At 35.4% G+C, this 17,503-nt stretch overlaps 1 protein-coding gene across 2 annotated transcripts; it reads right to left on the reverse strand.

Moving 5' to 3' along the window:
- Positions 1-3,223: 3,223 nt before the first annotated feature.
- On the reverse strand, positions 3,224-14,288 carry LOC129256947 (uncharacterized). Of its 2 annotated transcripts, XM_064097405.1 has the most exons (4): positions 13,879-14,091; positions 8,866-8,909; positions 6,963-7,131; positions 3,224-5,785 (listed from the first exon to the last, which is right to left on the reverse strand). In XM_064097405.1, exons 3-4 carry the CDS (start codon positions 7,083-7,085, stop codon positions 4,520-4,522), a joined length of 1,389 nt encoding a protein of 462 aa, XP_063953475.1. In that variant the 5' UTR covers positions 7,086-7,131; positions 8,866-8,909; positions 13,879-14,091; the 3' UTR covers positions 3,224-4,519. The 2 variants fall into 2 exon arrangements, with proteins under 2 accessions (XP_063953475.1, XP_063953476.1); XM_064097406.1 differs by lacking the exon at positions 8,866-8,909 and having other exon boundaries at positions 13,879-14,288.
- Positions 14,289-17,503: the final 3,215 nt, after the last annotated feature.

Here is a 17,503-nt window from a genome sequence, read left to right on the forward strand (position 1 = left end):
ATATGTAAACAATAATTTCTGTTCGTGAAATTTTGCATGTCGCTTTTGCACTACTTGAACAATATATTTTGAAAGTTTCATACAAAACAAGCATGTTTTGGCTGAGATATTCTCCCTTGACTTCATGCTATGTGTAGAATGTCAAAAAAATTGTGAAATAGGGCCATTTTGTAGTGACGTCATTTCGGTAGGAAGACCACGGATAAAACCCGGCAGCAATGCATTTTTGTAAACTTCAGGGTCCATGCCATCCAGCTATGGGGTCATTTGCTTGTCCGGCTTTCGGTTGAATAAACCTCCCGGGCTGCCGGACTATTTATTTCCAATTAAAAATCACAATATAAAAATTCATAAAAATACATAATTGAGCAAATGTAAACCATATTCATGTACATGTATTACAAAAGTCTTCCACATAAAATATATATGTATACAATAAGTTAACATTTTAAACAACAGAGGAAATAGGGATATTATAAAAACCCCAAAATAGAGTTTGTCTAGATAATCTCCCCTAAAGGAATTAAACAAAATACATGTATAATTAACAAAGTAAGATATAAGAAACTTATTTGCCCACAATAAAACACAAGATCAAACAATAAAGGGGGAACAAACAAAAAACAAAAACAAACTAAACAAACCCTACACAAAGGTAAAAGGTGGAAAATAAATCTACACAAGTTGAAGATTGATTAAATGCTCCTTTATACTTATTTTAAATGCATTATAATTCTTTATTGATGTTATATTACTTGGCAGGTCATTCCAAACTGTTGGTGCTTTGTGACTGAATGAAAATAACAGATAGGATTTTTCGACTGCCCATAAATGACATTTATTTTTATTCCTTGTATTATAGTTATGTACTGACATATTTAATGAAAGCATATTATTAAGTAAACAAGGTAAAAACCCAATTTTATGTTTGAAATATAAAATCAAGATGCAATATCTATTCAACTGATAAATGTCAAGAATTTTGAGTGATTTGAACAGATATGAATTCAAAGAACATATTCTAATAGCTTTCTTTTGTAATAAAAAGGGGACTTCAACTTAGATTTGTAAGTGTTTGCCCAAACAGCATTACATTTAGCTATAGATTTTTTAACTATAGATTTTTTTAATCGCTTTCTGGTCAATTATGGTGCTAATTACTGTTGAAAGGGCATCCTTGGGAGATGTTGCGAGCGCTCAAACTTATGGACATTTCATGTTATAAGACATGAAAATTGAACATTCTGATCGAGCAGTTTTTGCAATCATGAAAAAGTGGTACATGTATATCTTGCTAAATAATTAACGCAAGCGCGGAGCGCGAGCTGAAATTTCTGATATATTGACCACAAAAAGGAACATGTTAAGGGCTGCATTTAGTGACTCATGAATAGGACACATATCGCACCAATCGGGGCGAGCGCGAATCGCGAGCTAAAAAATTGTGATATTGCAACCTGAAAACAGGACATTCCAAGTATTTTTTTTGTAACCAGGAACAAGATGAGTACCTTACTAAACAATAATTCATACGAGTACGAAGCGCGAGCCAAAAAAGGGGGCATTTTCTAACCTAAAATGTATTATGCTTACCGTAAAAAGGGTATTCCATTTTGAAGAAGGGCACATCTCATTTTGAAAAAAAGGCATTTTCCATTTTGAAAAGGAAATTTTTGTTCCTAAGGGGAATTTACGGGGCAAGGGCCCCCCCCTCCTCCCCCCGGTTCCGCCGTCCCTGGTTGTAACAATCTAAATTCGTGGAGCTTCAGTATAATGAGTGTTAGCAGAGGCGTCGATCCTGGGGGGCAGGGGGGCGATCGCCCCACCAATGAAAACATTGGGGGGCAAACATATCGTTTTGCCCCCCCCCCAATAATTCCGCATGTGCAAAAATAAAATAAGATTGTAATGTTACATAGAAATCAGCAAGCAAGATTGAGATACACAACTCGTATATTATTTAAAATCATGCTCAAAATGTCCGCTTTTCAGATTGGAATATAAAAATTTTCAGCTCGCGCTTCGCGCTCGCATCATTTCTGTAACAAAAACCCATAATTTTCAGGTGAATAGAATGTCCCGTTTTCAGTTCTAAACCTTAAAGGAACTCCCGCTTCGATTTGCAATAATCTTTTGTTGGTGTTCTTTATTAAAAACCTCCATTAAACTGTCAATTTTTTTCAAATCGGAATATCAAAATTTTCAGCTCGCGCTTCGCTCTCGCATATATTGTCCTTTTAGATACCCATCTTAATCATTGGTACCAAAAATGCTTAGAATATCAAGCTTTCATGTCAGAATATTAAGAAATTTCAGCTCGCTCTCGGCACTCGCATGTATATCCTCCTCGTGAGTTACTACAAACAGTCCTAAACAGGTACATTTTCCTGTTTTCAGGTCAGTATACTAAAAAATTTCAGCTCGCGCTTCGCCCTCGCATTAATTTGTTGGTGAGATATGTGTCTCTTTCTCATGTGAGTAATATATATATATATAGGCCTATTTGTGTGTGTGTGTGTGAGGGTGAGTTTGTTTGTTTTGTGTGATCAAGCGCCTTTGGAACGTTGATTCATGATTTTGCCCCCCCCCCCCCAATCTGAAAAATGGATCGACGCCCCTAAGTTGAATTTTTACATACTTTAGCTCTACTCCCAATTCCTAATGGGGGGGGGGGGGGGGTAGCGGTTGCATATGAACGATATTTTTTGGGGTAGGGCTTCAATCCCAAATAGCCCCCCCCCCCCCCCCCCCAGACACAATGATTCAAATATTCAACGGTGAGCGGGATCTGAGTCTGCGTTGGAACTGCTCATGCATTCATATCTACTACCGCCTCTGGTAGTAGCCTCACACGTACACCCCTTTAATTTGTCATAGGAGAAAATGTGGGGGGGGGGGTGATTGGGTGATGAAGAAGGGACTTTAAAAATCGTTCCCTGCAGGGCCCTGTTTTGGCGCGTGCTTTAATGCTGTTAAACATGTTATGTCTCTGTGAAATAGGTAGCAATCCTCAAAGAAAAACATCTAGCCCAAGATAGCCCAATAAGCATTCGATAAGAATAGCGTTCTTGCCGTTATAAAATGCTACTTGTCCAGAAAAAGTGGACGTCATAAATGGATCATTTCTTTTAGAGAGGCAAGTTAGTGAGGTGTAGTAGACCTTATGAGTAAAGTATTCTGGTCTTAATCAAAGAGAAAACGACAAACTTACAAAACTGCATAATTATTCTTTCATTGTATTTTATTGCACAAACTTACAATTTTATCAAAACATTTATTTTCATTCGATATGATAAGCAGGGAAATGGAGATAATGACAGTAAATGAAAGCCTTTTAATACTACCATGAGTGATATAGCAACGGCATTAAAATTGAAGTAGGTATATTATTCCAGTGCATATTACCATATCAAGATCATGGACGACGACTAAAACATTTAGGTATGTAAACTATAACATAGTTATTGATCGATGACCATTGTAATAAGAAAACCATTTATTTTCAAAATATTTTACATATTCCCCACCCCTCTCCATCCCCCCTCTCTCTCTTCCCCTACCCCCTTTCTCTCTATATATTTCTGTCACACTCACTGGCTAATTCTCTCTCTCTCTCTCTACCCCTTTCGCCATGGACCTATTGGTCCATGCTTTAATTCACTCACTCGCCTCTCTCCATCCCACCCACTCTTTCTCTTTCCTTACCAATATCATCTTCTATTCTTTGAATAATTCAAACGGTAGGAATTGTTTCTAAATCTATAACAATATAATCACGTAGAAGCGCTGCTTGCCTACAAAATCGTTTGGGGATATTGTTACTTTGTTATAAGAATGCATGGTTCCCAAATAAAGTTTACCATAATTAATCTAACTTTTTAAACATAATAGTATATAGCGTCGTGCCAATGATCCAATCAACAATGGACGTGAAAATCAATTTTTCCTGCAGAGTACACAATCTAGAGCTCTTGTTGCTCAGTGAATATGTCTAGTGACTTTGAACCACAAGGTCTGGGGTTCGAATCCCATCACAGAACTCGCGTCTATTGGCATGGCGTTTATCTATATACATTTGCCACTCTCCACTGTGTAGTGAATGGCTACCCAGTAGGAGGAAATTCCTTGAAGGCTCGAGCGTTCAATTAGGGGTAGCCGTGCTAAAGACGGGGTAATTGCAGTGTTCTTAACATTGTATTAAGCGCTTGCATATCATTATCATTACTATTGCATAATATCAGTTTTCCGGGTAATAATTAAGAAATCATACCCTTGCTATAAAATAAATAGTTTTTTAATTGATTTAACTGCTCTGATTTAATTAAGGAATTATGGTATTAACTATAGATCACAATTATTGTGATTGTCATTATGCAAACCTATCATCACTGATATACTGATTGTCAATAAATGTTGATTGTCTTTATCATAAATAATATTGTAGAGTAATATTACCTATACGTCGAATTAATATGTCCGCTTACCGCAATGACTATGTTCGCTATTTTCAAATTTTCTATCATTGTCCTTGTGTTCCATCTTTGGACCATTTGAAATAATCATACATGTTGACATCACCCAGTATGGACTTGAATCCAAGTTTCCCTTTCTTTCGCTTCATCTTAGGGCATTTACCACAGGTGCATATCTCATTATGGCAAAAGTAAGAGAATGTAAACGGTCGTGTCAAACGATGACTCAGATAAAATGGGTCCTTCTGTAATGCCTTTGATCTTGATACAGAGAGAGCCTTCACATATGCCGTTCCATAAGGATCATCATTTGGATTCAAACTACCATTGAAGCCAGAACCTTTAGGTTTAGGTTGGTGTATATCATCACCCGGAGTATATTGGGGACCGCAAGAAGGTTCTATATCAATATTTTGTTTATCGGCAATAGGTTTGTCAAGTTCATTGGAGTCATCCTCCATGAAATGATCACCATCAATATCACAATCTATGGTAGATGAAGAAGTAGTGACACTTTCTCTTGACGATGTTTTAACACACGTTGACGACGTCGATGATTCCGGACTGTTAAAAGGTACTCGCTCGTGTTCATAACCCTGTTTCAACGGATTAGCCAAACTTTGATGTTTCCGTTTACGATGCCGAGTCTGATTATGCTTTTGCATTGTTTCAATGTCAGTATCAGTATCTCCCCTTAGCCACCCTGTTGGTGAGAATATCTGAGAGATAGAACGAGAATCAACCTTTCCAAGATCTACAATGCCATGATTATACTGAAGATGCGGCGGTCCTGTTGAACCCTCTGTAACGATGTCCAACGATCTTCCTGGTCCTCGTCGCCATCTTGGAAGGCGAAATTCAACTTTGGATGAGCCGTCACCATCGTCATTCCCCTGCCTTGCGGATTGACCTATATCAGGAAGAGATTCATATCGGGAAAGAGATTTCTTTCCAACATTTGTTGACTTCTTTGAAGCATCTACTCCCAAAGAACTTGGCACACTCTTTGACAAAGTTCTCCTTAGGGCGACAGCTCGTCCAGGACTGGTTTCATGACCAGAGGTGTTCTGATTGTCACCTGGATCTTGAAACGAAGGTGCCAATGCAGCAACGGAGCTATAATTGTCACCCTTTCCGAAATGCCTATATTGATTTGAAACTAGAGCATTGTCTTGATCAGTCTGTTTCCAATCAGGTAAACGAACAAGTGGGTGACCCAGCGGTGGAATCCGGTTTGGTAGGGACCTGGCTGCCTGGAGCTCTCTATAAAATCGACTTTTGTAGAGGTCCTGGACAGGTATACTATCATGAGGCTGTAATATTGAAAAAAAATAAAGATTATGAGCAAGAATGGGATCAGGTACATTAGCAATATGTCTTGATAATGTTTATACCAAAGCCTACTCTAAATATAACCATTTCGGCTTCATACGAATTACAAAGTACAAGCTATATTCCACTATTTTTCAACGGCAGCATATGCCATTGCAACAAAATCCATTAAGCCTATATAATCAAACTCATGAATCAAAAGTTATTTATTCATTCATTTTGCAACCGAATCTATGACCGAAACTCACCATAATACGAGAATTTATTATTCACATAATTCCCCGAATCAATCAAGACCACTATACAGTCATACCTTGTGTAACAGTATGCATGCAGTATACATAATTCGATATCATAAAGAGGACTCCTAACCATAGACTTATCAAATTAAATATCAAAGTCTACAGTTATAATTCACCCACTTTGCATATTTGATGAGATAAAGAATCAAGTTCTATAGTTGTGGCTAAAGCTTATTTCAAGGTTTGGTAAGTTCCCCAATTCATTGCCACTATTCCGATCTACGATTACACGTGCCCTAAATAGGCCTAGTTATAATTTGGAGGATATCATATTAAAATGTGTTTGATTGGATAATGTTCTGACTGTACTGAGATATAATACAAAAATCGAATTCCCATTTTCACGAAGAATTAACGGATGAAAAAAAATTAACAGCAAACAAAAATGTCTAAGATATATCTTATGATATCAATACATGCTAAAATGTTAAATGATACTCTGTTATTCACATAACTGACCCTTCTTTTTTCTTTCGTTCTTTAATTATTTCTTTTTATTGCTTTTTTTTTCTTTAATTCGTTCTTCTTTCTTTCTTTTTTTTTTCTTTCTTTCTTTCTTTCTTTCTTTCTTTCTTTCTTTCTTTCTTTCTTTCTTTCTTTCTTTCTTTCTTTCTTTCTTTCTTTCTTTCTTTCTTTCTTTCTTTCTTTCTTTCTTTCTTCCTTCCTTCCTTCCTTCCTTCCTTCCTTCCTTCCTTCCTTCCTTCCTTCCTTCCTTCCTTCCTTCCTTCCTTCCTTCCTTCCTTCCTTCCTTCCTTCCTTCCTTCCTTCCTTCCTTCCTTCCTTCCTTCCTTCCTTCCTTCCTTCCTTCTTTCTTTCTTTCTTTCCTTCCTTCCTTCTTGTTCTTGTTATAACTTACCGGATATGTTACCTTGATTTGTCCTGATGCATTGAGTAATGCTGCTACACGCCTTTGTTCATGGCGGACCTCTGTTAGATTCACAGGTCTATTTCTTATCCGTGATGATGATGAGGTAGCCATTAGACCTAGTATGGCTCACTACTGTCATCCTCACCCATCACAAAATCTAGAGTTCCATGTAAGAAAAATAACAGAAAGCATGGGATTGTACAATTATACCAATGCGAGCCTTTGGGTCTATATCTTATTGTCAATTTGCGTAAAAGAATACAAAAAAATCAGTTCATCCAAATAAACATTTATTTCCTTCCATTTTCAAAATAAAACATACAGAATTATTTTTCATAAAAGAATATAAATAATATTGTATTTCTTTACAAAAGAAGGCGTAATTATCTAAAAGCAGTAGCTATAGGTCTTTAAAAATGATACTAAAATAAGAACAATGACTTAACTGAGCTAACGATTCTCTTGATTCTTGTCAATACTTGGACAGAGAGAGAGGGAGAGAGAGAGAGAAAGGGGGAGGGGGTTGGTTATCGAAAAAGAAACACAATAGAAACATGTAAAATGAGTATATTTGCATGGACAAATGAAAGAAAAGAATATTGGATTTTGAAAGGAAACTATATATGTGAACAAAAAAACATATTCAGCGACTGCCTGCAGGAAATAGCTTAATCGATATATCTGAACATGTCAATATGCCCAGGGGCACAAACATGCACTAAATCGAGGAAAACATTCGAGCCCCGGCCAGCTGGCTGGCAGGCGCGGTTGTAGACTTTTTTTTTTTTGGGGGGGGGGGGGTCTTCTGGGGGCTTGATAAATTTTCGATGTTGGTTTATTCATGGACCTATTATAGGTCCATGGTTTATTCAATACAATGAAAATGATTGTAGGTAGCCTACCATGCAGCTACCCCCTATAACAAATTATAATATCATGCGAGGGAGCGTAGGGACCTAGCGAAAAAAAATCACATTTTCAAAATGCTTGAGATTTATTAATCTACAATATACATCGGGGCCTGATGGGTTTTTGAAGTGAAAACTTGCATTAGGGCACTTTATGAACTTCCAAATAAATGTACATCAATATGCAACATCGTTACATTGGGATTATGGGATACTCAACATACATATTTGCTGCAAAGAATACTATTCAATGATCACTACCCTAGCCTGCATAACACAAAAGTCTACACAATAGAGTAGCGAAGGGAATAGAGTCAAATCATTCGACATGTTGCTTCTATCAGGGAGCGATCGCCATGAAAATATTTGGGATGCGGCAAACATATCGATTTGCCCTGCCCAATAATTTTGCCAAAATGAAAAAAATGGTGAATCCATTGCAAAAATGTGTTTCAAAAAACGTCTGAAAGCACTATAAAACCATCAAACTATACATATATATATCCCAAAGAATGACGAAAATTCGGAGCGCTTTTGACAAAACACGGACAGGTTTAGAGATATATTTTTGTCATTCTTTCTTTGTGGTCTAAATTTTTTTGGGAGGTTGAGCGATTTTTTTTTTGGGGGGGGTGCTGCAGTCCCCAACCCCCCCCCCCCAAAAAAAAAACAAAAAAAAAAAACGCGCCTGTGGCTGGACGCTGTTCGCCTACCAATCTTAATTCTGTGATGACGTAAAAAAGATTGGAAAACACCAATAATCAATTAGTTTACTGTATCGGATCAGCGACCTCTTAGAATTGATTACGGACACTTCAAAATTCAAGATTAGATCGTATGGTATGTATATACAGGTCTGCATTTTGTTATCATGTGATAGATTAATCAGAAACTACTTGGAAACGGACTGTCCGATTTTCAATTCTTTATTGATTGCATTCTTGGAATCAATGAAAACTAGTGGCAACTAAATGGGTCTGTACCGTTTGTCTCTATCCAGTAGGTGCTGATTCAGCAATGTTCACAGCTGTGGAAAGAGCAGAACAGTAGAAGTAGGTTTTAGAATCCTCTAGCAACGACAGTTCATCACAATAAACTCTTTCGAAAATATGGTAAACGACCAGGAGATAATAGTTGCTTGGTGATCGTAAGAAAGCCTATATGTATACCATACAGTATATATTTCATGAATATTCACATTCTTAAAAATTATTGGTCTAAATAGCTAATATCTTGGTGAAATATCTTGGTGAATAAATATCCGAAACCCCATCCCCTCCCGCCCCCCAAAACCTCACAAACAAACAAAACAGACAACCAGTACACTGATCAATAATTATTGTTTTTGTCAGACACAAGATTATACTCCAATTAGTGATAAATTTTTACCATTCCTCTTTAAAGGACAAGTCCACCCCAACAAAAAGCTGATTTGAATAGAAAGAGAAAAATCAAACAATTAAAGCATAACACTGAATATTTCATCAAAATCGGATGTAAAATAAGAAAGTTATAACATTTTAAAGTTTTGCCTATTTTCTCAAAACAGTTATATGCACATCCTGTTCGGTATGCAAATGAGGGGACCGATGACATCACCCATTCACTATTTCTTTTGTATTTTATTATATGAAATATGAAATATTTTGATTTTCTCGTCATTGTCATGTGAACAAAGTTTCATTCCTCCCTGAACACGTGGAATTCCATTATTTTTACATTTTGTGGGTCGAGCAAGGGGGTCCTAATTGTCAAATTCGTGAAAATTGAAATATTGTATAATTCAAACAATAAAAAACAAAAGAAATAGTGAGTGAGTGACTCTCATCGACTCTCTCATTTGCATATCACTGAGTTGAGCGTATAGAACTGTTTTGTGAAAAATAAGCGAAACTTTAAAAATGTCATAACTTTCTTATTTTACATCCGATTTTGATGAAGTTTTCAGCGTTATTCATGTTTGATTTTTCTCTATTTATTTAAATCACCTTTTTTTCTGGGGTGGACTCGACCTTTAAAGAGTGTATCTTATCTCCCTGAAAAAAAAAAACGAAGTTCGCAAACGAGGAAAATAATAGCGGCATTCATCATCATCATCATCATCATCAAAACTTGCTGTAACTTGCCTTAATCCTGATTTATTACTGGCGGTTGTAAATAATTTTCTGTTTTAGTTTTAAATAAGGTAAAAAAAAAAACCTTGTCAAATAAAGAGACACCGAGAGAGACACGTACCAAGGTATATCAGGGACGTCTCTCACGTCCCTGGTATAATCCTATGATAACTTTCCTGTAGGCGATCTCAAAGAGAATTTCACTAATAGCCTTATTCGAATGGATGGCGTCCACTGGGAGTGTGTTGTTTAAACATGGTCTTTTCTCGTATCGAATTCTTACAAGTGCTCTGTGGGCAAGTGTTTACTCAGTAAACCCTATCCCATGTAAGTGTTATCTTTTATTTACGAGTCAATGGTAGACCTCGAAACCGAACACTTATAATGGGATACATTTGTCAGTATAGATGAAAGTATCTCGTTTGGGCGAGATAGATACCACCCTATGTCTAGTTGTAGGCCTAATTATTTGAGTATGATTTAACAGAAATGTATTGATACATGCGATAACTGTTTTGTTAACTTAATAGAGTTTTATTTCTCTGTTCATTCTATTTTCGCTCATTTATCTCCATTTCTCTTTACTTTAAATTGCCTCCACACTCCTGGCATAGGTCCATGTTATAATCATGCCCATTTATGCAATGTATATAGCCTTCTGAATATTTTGACATGCATTTATCTGATTTTTTTTCTTCAATTTTCAATTTTGTTTATTTTGGGGGTATGTATAATTACACGGAAAAATAGCTTTCACGATATTGTCCATGCTTATAAGCAATATGCCTATTAAAATATTAAATGCTAATTTGAAAAGGGATTTATTTTGTGAATATTATGAGTGAAGTATAGCACGATTTGTAGAAAAGATTTCGCTGCCATTATCTATATAATTATTTACACAGTGATATGATTATATTTGTTTTTGTTGATATGACTTTTACACGGACAATCAAGCCCTATATCGATGACGATAACAAATCAACTGGGTAAATAAATTGGTCCATTTGAATCTTGATAATTAGAAAAACACAGGTCAATGGATAAAGTCCATCGGTCATTAAATTTTATCATTAGGGTTTTAATCTAAAAATTACTTTACTGAATTATTGATATGAGTCTTACATTGGTTTCAATAAAAATAAAATCTGACTACATGCGATGCATCATCAAGTAGGGGAGCCCGAGGAAAATTGTAACAACAAATACTAAATTTGATATATAGATTATCATCTTTATTAAATTAAATGCCTACTCAAACCTACATAAAACGAAAAATGCATATATTGGCTTGACATATGAATAGGTTTGGATTAAGTCAAACAATTAATTTAGAAGGTATTATCATTTGAAAACAAGAGATCAAGTATTACAATTGCCCCACCACACGGGGTATATTGTAACACACATATGGGGCGACTGTGACACATGAAATTGAAATATTTTGTTTTTCTTTATCAAAGTTAATGCACTTGATAGGTGCAAGATTTTTTACATTTAATTTTAAACAACATAAGCCCCAATCATGGCAATGCTTGCCTCATTTACATTATATTTTCCACTTGCTATTATTATGGGGAACGTTTTGACTTTTTAAAGGTTGTTGTGGGTTGTGGCTTCACCCTAACTGTAGAATTACTCTACATCAATTTCTGTCTGGGTTCTGTATCTACTTCAAATAATTAATATGTACCTACCCAGCATTTCTTTAAATGGACGACTGTGGAAGAACACTATTCTGCTTTTTTAAATTTAATCAATTCTTTTCCTGATAAAGTTATATTATTTCTCAAAAATTGAGAATGACAGCTTTGTCTAAAAAATAATATGCAACTTTCTCGGACAAAATCAATGTTTTTTTATCAACAAACAATATCAAATCCACTACTGTTTTATTCAGATATCATTTGTTACTTGTACGAAAGACATGTTCCCTCTTTCAATTTGTCAAAGCGAAATGTGATATTTCATTCTCTGTACATAACAGCTCTCGGTCATGCAGTGAAAACCATTTGCTCCAAATTTCTTATCAATTGATCGGATTTCTTTGTTAGAAAGAGGTAAATGTTGATATCAAGTTTTCTGTCGGCTTGACAACGAAAAGATTGCCTGTCTGCCAAAAGAAAATATATAAAAATACAACTATCACCTGACACATTATGTCTCTTTTCCGAAATGTTTTAAGTGAAAGTTTCAGTGTAACATTATTTTTAATAATAAACTGATTGAAAATCCATCAAAAAGGAGACATAAATAAAATAATAAACATAAGCAATGCCCGAGGATTACAAATTTTACTTGTACAAATTATTGTGATTTTCGAAAGAAATATATGCGAATATAATATCGAGGAGGAAAAGAACATTTTGTTATCACCAATTAATCTTAAGTTCATAAATTATTATGTCTACTATAAGGGCCTATAATTTTATAAAACGGAAACTGAGTGTACTGCAGCGGATGCCTCAGACCTGTATACTTTAAAGCACAAGTCCACCCCAACAAAAAATTGTTTTGAATAAAAAGAGAAAAATCAAACAAGCATAATGCTGATAATGTCATCAAAATCGATTTGAAAATAAGAAAGTTATGACATTTAAAAGTTTTGCTTAATTTCACAAAACAGTTATATTCATATCCTGGTCAGTATGCAAATGAGAAGACCGATGGCATCATCAGTTTACTATTTCTTTTGTAATTCATTGCATGAAATATGATTTTTTTTTTTCAGTTTCCTCATTATCACGTGAAACAAACGTTTATTTCTTCCCTTAACATGTGTAATTGCCATTGTTTTAACATCTGAACAGTCTGTGTATATAGTTCAAACAAGTGGGTCCTTATTGTCAAATCAGTAAAAATTAAATTATTGTATAATTCAAACAATGAAAAACAAAAGAAATAGTAAGTGAGGGATGTCAGCGATTCTCTCATTTGCATATCACTGAGTTGTGCATAATAACTGTTTTGTGAAAAGCAAGCAAAACTTTAAAATGTCATAACTTTCTTATTTTACATCCGATTTTGATGAAGTGTTATGCTTCTTTGATTTTTCTCTATTGAATCAAATCATTTTTCTTCTGGGGTGAACTTGTCTAATGGGAATATATCACGTCATGACTTTCCTAATAATTCCTCGGCGTAAACGATGTTGATATTTATCATAGAGTGTGGCCAGTTCATTAGTTCGATCATTAGTTTTCATGGGATTTTTTTCAGAGCTAATACAGCCATGCATTCAAATGTACATAATCAGGCCTAAATAACATACATGGGCCTATTATTTTGGAAACTATGAATTATAGGGTTGTGCTCAGAAGTGTAAATTCTGCACAGAGATTACATTTTAGGCCTATCTAATGTAAGATTTATATCAGAATAACATTACAGGCTCATTATACATATGCCCAAGTTTACACCACGAATAAAACAAATATTGTTGTAATTTTGCATGTACTTAGATCTTTTTATGATGCCAAAACAGATGAATTCAATTCAATTCAAATAGCGAAATTGGGCAAAGATCATTTCATACTGATTGCATTTTACCATTTGTAACATATATATCCATTGTCCATATTACAACACGGTACTGTATATACGAAACGATGTGTGATGCGAGAGGAATATGATTCAAGAACCCTACATTTCTTATTTGTTATTTCATAATCAATAATTGTGATTAAACAGATACGTTCATATTCGCATATTCGCAAAATGTCACAGTTAATCAATTTCATAGGCCTATGCATGTTTTAGAAACACGAATGGTGAAAACATACGAATCGTCAAACACTATTCCATTGAACCTTCAATTATTTTCGACACAAAGATGCAACTGAGATTCCATCCCACCAAAATATTAATCGTTTAATATCTTACCAATACCAATGTCGTTGTCATGTATTATTTTATTACACTGGAGGTATCAGGCCAATACGTCGTGTCCTCTTCAGAAATTTCTTAACGTCTGATCTTCGTGGCGTTTACTCTCCCACCACCACTCAGTGAATATGAATCCCTTGGCCCGTTGGTGCGGACAGAAGCGGGGTGCTAATTGCCCATTGATTGCTTGCTACTCACAAAGCGAGTTCTGACAGACACTATCATGATTTGTCTCATATTGGTAATTAATGAGATGACATCAACATTAGCAAACGGGATGTAGGGTCCATAAGGTTTCACTTTCAATAATTTCTCAATTATTATAGGGCCCTACAAACGATTTTGAATAGGGATCGATGATGCTGTGCTAGGGTTTTGTTCAGGAGGTTGTAATCAGAAATTAAAGTGAAAAGCGAAAAAAAAGGAACTCTTTTAAAATCATAATGGGAGTTGTATCAGAAGAAAGGAATTAGATTGAACATATTGAAGACAAATATAGGCAAATAACAAGGCCTATAATAAAAAAAAAAACGGTATTGATATCAGTATGAAGAAGGAGAAGAGAAGAAGAAGAAGAAGAAAAAGAAGAAGAAAAAATAATAAGAAGAAGAATGAATGAAAATTAATGAAGAAAATAATAATAATAATAATAATAATGATAATAATAATAATAAAAAGAAGAAGAAGCAGAAGAAGAAGAAAAATGAAGAAAATGGAATTAAGAAATGAGTTACATGAAATAATGTTTCAGGAAACAGAAAAAGATTACAAAGAAAATAAAGTGTCGGGGAATATTTTTAAGAGCAAGATTGTAATGACGTTGCTATGATGCTGCTTTTTGTCTATTGACCAAGAACCGCTGAATAAATACATCGAGGCACTTTGGATCATCTCGCAAGGTATGAAGACAGTCAGAGAGAAAGCAGACGTGGTTGTGTTACGGGGTGTTACTAGTGGAAGGATTCTATTTACATTATCGTCTACGATTACTTGCGAAAAGTCATGGAAGTAACAGAAGACAGTCATCCCGGGCAGTTATCTCGCATGACTTTTACTCAGCATTATACAAAATGAGAAGGAGGGGTGGCACAAACGGACCTTGCTTTCATTGTGAATGGTGAAAAGAACATACATGCAGTCTCTATAGAACGGGGATTCATAGTGAGGAAGACCTTAAACCATTTAAAGATTGCTATCAGTCACCTAAACTAGCATGACAATTTCTGTTTGCCCAATTCATGATCATTCTAAAATAAATTTAAAAAAACTTGTGGTTGATTAAGACCAACTTTCAATTGGAAGTAGTTTTACTTCCATCCCAGGGACTTCAATATTCTGACGGTTTGTTCGTTCTACGTGATAGCTTGATTAAAAGCTGTTACTGCTTGTTTAATTTTGTTTGCTCCAATCTAAAGCGAGTACAAGTCAACAACAACAACAAAATCAATTTTTACAACGAGGAATGCAAGAGAAAGCATAGCTACATAGACGTACTATTATATGCACCACCTTTCTCAGAATGTACCCGTTTCGAACACCACTTTAATCCTATTAGGTATTGATTTCTGAAGCAGTAGCAGGTTAGGAAGAGTCAAAGTTACAGCTTTGGACTTGAATTATTGATCTTCTTGTTATATTTTGACAAAGATTTTTTAACAGATACAAAATACTCAGAGCTTGGACACATCTAATAATAATAATAATAATAATAATAAAACATTGCTTATATAGCGCATATAACGACGATAAAATCATGTCTCTATGCGCTTTAGAAAGAAGAATAGAAAGAATGGAGAAGAAAGAAAAGCCTGTTCACAGAGGAGCAAATATATAATATCAATTAATAGGTACATGTATATCTTATTTTACAAAAAGGAATGTCTTCAAAAGGGACTTAAAGGATTCTACAGTATTAGCTTGTTTAACAATATCAGGTAATTTATTCCAAAGTTCAGCAGAGGACATTTTGAATGAACGAGCGCCGTAGAATTGAGTGTTAATTTTGGGAACTACAAGGAGAGATTTGTTGTTTGACCTTAATTTTCTTTGGGGTACATACAGTTCAATGAGTTCTTTGAGATAGAATGACGATTGACCTTGTAAGCATTGGTATGTTAGGAGTAATATCTTGTATTCAATACGGGATTTTACAGGAAGCCAGTGTAATTCTTGTAGTATGGGTGTTATGTGTTCGCTGCGCCTCGTTCTTGTTATGAGTCTCGCTGCCGAGTTTTGGATCCTTTGAAGTTTATGAATTTGATTATCAGGGAGGCGATACAAAATGCTATTACAAAAATCAATGCGTGATATTACAAGAGCGTGAACCAATTTCTTTGTGGCTTCTGTTGTTAGAAACTTGCGAATTTTCCCAATGTTATACAAGGCAAATGAACTAGTTTTACATACATTGTTTATTTGAGCTTTCATACTAAGTTTTCTATCCAGTTGTACACCAAGATTTCTTACAGTTTCTACACATTTAACATAGGTATTATCAAGTTCTATTCCTTCTATCTGTCTACTATTTCTAAATTTACTAGTGAGATGAAGCACTGCAGTTTTATTACAATTAAGTTTCAGTCCATTATCAGTTGACCAATTAATTACATCTCGGACACACCTCTCAAGTCTGGCAGTGGCATCTTGCTGCTCACTGTTTTTTAGGACTATGTACATTTGCGTATCATCAGCATACATCATGCAGCTTATCTTATGGTGGGTGATGACATCCTGAAGAGGAGCAGCATATAAATTAAAGGCCAAAGGTCCGACAACTGAGCCTTGAGGTACTCCATGACTGGTATAGCAGGTACGTGAATTTGATTCTCCAATCAAAACAGAATGTCTCCTATTTTGGAAATAAGATTGAAACCACCTCAAAGCATCTTCACAAATTCCGTAGCGTGTCTGGAGACGGGAGAATAAAGTCTCATGGTGAATGGTGTCAAACGCCGATGAATAATCTAACAGTAGCAACACCGCTTCATCCCCTGTATCAAGAGCTAGTAGTATATCATTTACTACTCGAAGAACTGCAGTCTTACAACTGTGGAAGGGCCTATATGCAGACTGCATTCTAGCATATAAGTTATTTTCTGCCAAATAATCTTGAATCTGTAAGTTTACCATCCGCTCAATGACCTTCCCAAGAAACTGGATATGAGCAACAGGCCTGAAATTATGTAGATCATCAGTATCTAACTTGCCTCCTTTAAATGTTGGAACAATATTTGCATGTTTTAGCACATCTGGGAAGCACCCATCACGAAGAGACATGTTAACAATACGAGTGATAACTGGACATAATTCATTTACACATTTTTTCACAAGAAATGTGGGTAAAGGATCCAAGCTGCAAGTAGTAGGACGTGATCCAGTAATTAGCTTTGCCACTTGACTCTGTAGAACAGAGTCAAATTCACCAAGCTTCTGATCAGTCGTCTGATAGGTGATATGTGTTAGATCATCCCTGGGAACATCATTGAGCGTCTTGAAAATACTTTCAGTTTTGGCAGCAAAATAGTCACAGAATCGGTCAGCCAAACTGTTTTCAGAATCATCATCACTTGGAAGACACTTTGTTGTCTCAGCATGTATCAAGTGATTGACCTTCCGAAAAAAC

This window comes from Lytechinus pictus, chromosome 3 (assembly GCF_037042905.1).
Source record: "Lytechinus pictus isolate F3 Inbred chromosome 3, Lp3.0, whole genome shotgun sequence".
Taxonomy (NCBI): domain Eukaryota; kingdom Metazoa; phylum Echinodermata; class Echinoidea; order Temnopleuroida; family Toxopneustidae; genus Lytechinus; species Lytechinus pictus.